Raw genomic sequence first — 5,674 nt, 5'->3', positions numbered from 1 at the left:
TTTCTATTCCTAAGTTCTTGATTAAAAAATAATTGTACTTGTGCAAAAAATTTGTGTCCTGCTTTTTTTCACTTATTATATTTAATAATCATTTTGGTATTGTTGTGATGAGTTTTTATTTTTAACACTGTATAATGGTATATCCAGAGGACAGCTCCAGCTTCTAGGACAGTGTGATGTTAACTTTTTGTGTCAACTTGACCGCGCCAAGGGGTGCCCAGATTAAGTATTATTTCTGGGTGTGTCTGTGAGGGACAGATGAGATTAGCATTTGAATCAGTGGACTCAGTAAAATAGACAGCCCACTGCTAAGTGGTTGGGCATAATCCAATCCATCATAGGTCAGAATAGAACAAAAAGGTGGAGGAAGAAGGAATTCATGCCTTTTGCTTCCTACCTGACTGCCTGAGCTGCGACATCTGTCTTCTCTTACCCTTGGACTAGGATTATACCACCTACTTCTCTGGCTCTCAGGCCTTCAAATCCATATGGGATTTACACCACTGGCTTTTCTAGGTCTCCTGCTTTCAGAAAGATCTTAGGATTTCTCAGCTTCTATAATCATGTGAGCCAATTCCTCATAATAAACCCTTCTATACATACACACACACACACACATACACACACACACACACAATTAATTCTGTTTCTCTGGAGAACTCTGATAAATCTAGACAGTACCTGCCACATAGCAGGCAATCAGTAAATTAATAAGTGAATGGCAAATATTAAGAATTACACTTCTAAAATATTTATAATTTTTATAGGTGAGAAATGGAAAGTTCTTTGATGTTTGAAACTTGCATTACTTTATTGTTGAGGATGAATATTTTTATGCGTTTATTGATCAACTGTATTTTTCTTTTTTGTGATTTTTTTCATACTTTTTGTGCATTTATCTGTTGGATCCTTGATTTTAATGAACCCGTTACAATTGTAATTTATTAACAAATTTTTTGTGACTTTTGTTCCTAAAATAGATGTCACCAAATTAAGGAAACAATTGGCAAAATAAAAGCAAATCTTTGTAATCACAGAAAGAAAAGTACAAGCAGGAATAAATGTGAGTTCAAATACTGGTTGACGCCATCTAGTGGAAAAGTAATTTTAACTTCTCTCTCTGAACCAGAGATTCCCAAATTTCAATGTCCTAAATTTGGTATTTATGGAACTTTATTAAAATATATATTTTAGCCTCTTCTCTACCTGGAGGTTTCTATCTCATTTAATGTGTATGATAACCCAAGAGTTGTGTTTCAATATTATCCACATTGAAAACCATAAAAATTTCACGTCAGGTTCCCATTGGTACATTGTGCTTTCCTTTTTCATCAGAATTTTCTCCAGCTTCACCACAATAAGGAATTTTGCTGCTCTGATAACATTCATTAAATGTGTAGGCTGGACCAGCCCCTATGCTAACTGCTTTACTAGTATCATTTTATTTAATCCCCTCAACAACTCTAATAAGGTAGGTAATACTATTATACTATTTTTACAGATGAGAAGATTGGCGTAGAGAGTTTAAGAAACTTTCCCAAGATCACACAGCTAATATGGTCCCTGAGCCCAGAGCTCTGTGATGGGAAAGATCAGAGTCATGCCAATAGTGAAAAAAAAAAAAAAAGGACTAATGATTTTACAATTCTATGCTGTCACCTACATTCAGTTTAGTGTACTACATGCAGAAAAGAGTTAGATTCCTTAATTAGTGAGGGCCGTTTAGGGACATTTTGCAACTAAATATTTACATGGTTTGGACCAATTGCTTCACACACTCAGATGTTTCTTCAATATGAGATGTTGATTTGGGGTGCTATAAATTTGAAGATATTTTCAATATTTTGCTGTTACTCTCCATTTCCCCAATACTAATTTAAATTAAATTGATCTGCTTCAAACCTTCTATGTGGATGCAAACTGAAACTAATTTATTTATAACTGGTTAGAAAACCCAGTTGATAGGGATCTCTCAGCCCAGGGAGGTGAGATGAGGCTAATGAAGCTGGTCTTAAGCATGGGTGCGTGCCCCAAACCTACAGGGGCCAAGGTTCTGGCCTGCCCAGGGCCCTCTCTGTGCTGACAGAAGTCAAGCTCTGCATCCCCATACCTTGCTGAAATGTAACTTTCCCATAGTTCACTCTTTCCCTAGGGCCCAAAGTATCAACTAACTGTACCTGAAAAATTAATTCCTACCACTGCCCTAGTAGGAAATAATGTGAAGGTAACACTGGAACTTTACAATTGGCCCTCTTAAGGGTACATCCCTGACAACTGCCCTATGCTGAAATCTTCCGAGCATTAGTGAACAAAGACCATCAAATAATGTAGTACGTTTTTTTTTTCTGAGCAAACAAACAATATAAAAGTTTCTCTACTTTTACACTGCTGAATGGAAGAGAAATCTGAACATATAATCTTGTATTTGCATCTATATATCCCTCACTCCCAACCCTACTTCCCAGGAGCTCAAAGTGTAAAATGATAAAGCCCAAAGATGCAAGAAAAGGTTCAAGTCAATACTTAGCAAAACAAAGGGAAAAAATTGACCACTGACAAAGAATCTTCTAGTATACTGAACTGGAAAGATGGAGAAAATTAAAATAAAAATAGATAACATGAATTGAGCATTAATTTGTCCCAGGCACTCTTCCAAATGCTCTTTGCATGAAGTACCATATTTTAATCCCCAGGAGGGAATTTCATGAGGTAGGAGCAATTATTAATCTCATTATACAGATAAGGAAACTGAATAGTTAGGTCATTTGCTGGAGTCCTACAACTAGAAAACTATTTACCTGGAACCAAGCTGTCAGGCCCCAGGGCCCAAATACTCACCCAGTACACTAAAAAGAAATAGATCAAACCAGCATCATTTCCTTGGAGAGTCAGAGGCAAACGTGGGGCGAAAAACCCACTGAATAAATCACCCATTTAGCTTAAGGACACAGCTACTTAGACTCCTTGCTGTTTCCAAGCTCATTTATAGAAACAAATTAGTTGTGCTATTATTACGCGATTGAATTCACGATGAGTTCCGCAGGGTAAGAATCTGGACATCTTAGAGGTTAAGAAGACTAAGCCGTTCTTTTCAGGGTCTTAAATTCTTTTAAATTAAAGAATGAAAAAAAAAAGCCAAACGACGTGACAGGAACTGTGGTAAAGACATAAAACAAAGTAATGCTTTTCACATACCCAATATGACAGTGGGTTTGAAACCTCATTTTGGTGATGACCACGTAGGTTCCAGCGTACCACTGTGTGACTGTGAGGTCCGGCCACTGGCTTCCTGGCACCCTTGCGATAGGCCCTGCTGAAAACTCAAGACATTTCTCACTTAAGCGCTCGTTTTGTTTGCAATGTGTAAACGCGCTGGAACAGCCGTAAGAGGTCCCGGCGGCAGGCTGAGCGCTCAACCTCCGAGCGGTGCAACGGGAAAAGCAGTCGGGTCCGGAGCGCATCCGGAACCAAAGAGCTAGCCGCCACCTATCGGGGGCAGCGTTTCCAGAGCACCGTGGGGCGGGGCCTGGCTGGCAGAGTTGGACTCAGAAGCTTCGGCTGGAGAGGCCCGGACCCGGGCTGTCAGTCCCGGGCTGCCGGACCATGCTGAGCGGAGCGTGCGGCCGGCTCGCCTCAGCGCTGCGGGGGACACTCGCGCCGCCATCCGCCGTCGCCCGGAGGTGCCTGCACGCGTCAGGGTCGCTGTCGTCCGCCGAGAAAAGCGAGAGGACGAGGAAGCCGCCCCAGGCCTTCGACCCGGCGCTGCTGGAGTTCTTGGTGTGCCCGCTCTCCAAGAAGCCGCTCAGGTGAGATTCCCCCGCTGCGGGTGGCCTCCGGTCGCGGGGAGAGGACAGGTGGGCCGCACGGCCGTTTACAGCCACTGGGGAGCTTTTTAGGTCACTCCGGGTATTCTTCGCTGCCATTGTTTGGACCCGGGCCCGCCAGCTCGCAGGAAGGGCGAGAGGAGGCCGGAAGGGACCCGAGCTCTAAACCTCCGAGTCAAAGCGCCGACTCGTAGGCTTGGATCGAAGAGTTTATATAGGTTCGCCACTGGCTGCGCATTAGAATCGCCAGGGGACCTTTTTTAAAAATGCAGATTTCCAGGCACCACCCCAGGCGGGCCAAGTCGGTAGGTCTGAGTGAGGCCCTGAGCGATTAGATATTTTCTTAAAAGGACCGTAAGTAATTCTTTTGTACAGCCAGGTTTATGAACTCTAGGGATTCAGGACTAGTCCAAGGCATTCCGATTTTTAAGCCAAGATGATGGACAATATTGTAGTAGCTTCCGCATTCTTGTGAAAATGCCATGTACGATTCTAAGCATGTAAGCTATGTGTGCTGCCCTTTGGCTTTTGGTTCTGGACTAGCCGATTTTTGTAAAGGCCTTCTTAACCTTTAACCTAGAATCTTTCGGATAAATAGGGATTGACTCAATGTCAAGAATTGGACACATGTTACTGTTCACTGAACATCCAGGTCTTCCAAGCATTTTGTTTTCCATGATTCATTTTGTTTTGCTTTCCCCTCAGATATGAAGCATCGACAAATGAATTGATTAATGAAGAGTTAGGAATAGCCTATCCAGTTATTGATGGGATTCCTAATATGATACCACAGGCAGCTAGGATGACACATCAGAATAAGAAGCAAGAAGAAACGGAGCGGCATTAGATCATCCTTAGAAACAACACAGAACTAAATTTTCTAAAATACCACCCACTTAAAAAAAAAAAAAACAGGGTGGCGGGAAATAAGTGGGGGAGAAGAATGTTTCTGTCTCTCCCTACACTGACTGTCCTTATTCCCTTGGTGTCGTTAGCAGGACTGTTATACTCAGCCTCTGTGGAAGAAAACTTCCCACAGGGCTGCACGAGCACAGCCAGCCTGTGCTTTTACAGTCTGCTCTTGCCGATCACCATCCCCGTTTATGTGTTCTTCCACCTTTGGACTTGGATGGGTATTAAACTCTTCAGGCATAACTGATGCAGCTGGAGCCAAGATGGTATATACTAATGATATGCCTGAATGTTTGTCTCTGAAAGCTCAACCACGTGGGAATACTGGAAACCCACTTAATTTGCGAGAAAGAGGCTTTGCCTAGCTCCTCAGAGGTTTAGGACTATGGGAGGCTTAAGCTGCAGGGGTTTCTTTATTGTACTTGGGTTCTGCACTTGTTTTTTGAAGGTGAATTATACCTGGTGTTTCAGAAGAAACATTTCAACAAAGTGTCTTGTTGGAAATTAACAGCCCCAACCATCATCTGCTGACTTTATTTCTTATCCCATTCATCTAAAAGTTACTAATTTGAAGTTTTACGTTTGTTTTAGATTCAGAGTCTGGTAAAATCACATGTTAAGAATGACTAAAATAATTCCAGAGGATTTCCCTGTAGAGAAATGCATTTGAACTAATGTGATATAAAACTAAAATAAAATGGAAATTTCATGAACTTGCAAAAATTCTGAGTTTGTAAAATTACTTTTGTCTTTTTAGCATCAGATGCTTATATTAACAATAATAAAATAAGATATTGACATTTTCCATAAAACAATTTGCAGGCTTTTTCTTTTGGTCACAAGACTGTGATTCTAAGGAAGAGAAAATATAAAATATTCTAAATTTTAAACTGTAAGCTGTGTTTAGAGAGGCACTTAATAGCCAAACTAGAGTGATT

At 41.3% G+C, this 5,674-nt stretch overlaps 2 protein-coding genes across 2 annotated transcripts; both read left to right on the top strand.

Annotated features, from left to right (window-relative positions):
* Nucleotides 1-3,512: 3,512 nt before the first annotated feature.
* PYURF (PIGY upstream open reading frame) lies at nucleotides 3,513-4,781 on the top strand. Its single transcript, XM_006198159.4, has 2 exons — nucleotides 3,513-3,806; nucleotides 4,530-4,781. Exons 1-2 carry the CDS (start codon nucleotides 3,604-3,606, stop codon nucleotides 4,669-4,671), a joined length of 345 nt encoding a protein of 114 aa, XP_006198221.1. The 5' UTR covers nucleotides 3,513-3,603; the 3' UTR covers nucleotides 4,672-4,781.
* On the top strand, nucleotides 4,768-5,449 carry PIGY (phosphatidylinositol glycan anchor biosynthesis class Y). Its single transcript, XM_015249795.3, has one exon. It carries the CDS (start codon nucleotides 4,768-4,770, stop codon nucleotides 4,981-4,983), a length of 216 nt encoding a protein of 71 aa, XP_015105281.1. The 3' UTR covers nucleotides 4,984-5,449.
* Nucleotides 5,450-5,674: the final 225 nt, after the last annotated feature.

The sequence above is a fragment of the Vicugna pacos genome, chromosome 2, assembly GCF_048564905.1.
Source record: "Vicugna pacos chromosome 2, VicPac4, whole genome shotgun sequence".
Lineage (NCBI taxonomy): Eukaryota > Metazoa > Chordata > Mammalia > Artiodactyla > Camelidae > Vicugna > Vicugna pacos.
Note: the sequence above shows the minus strand (reverse complement) of the source record. Positions and strands in the feature narration are given on the sequence as shown.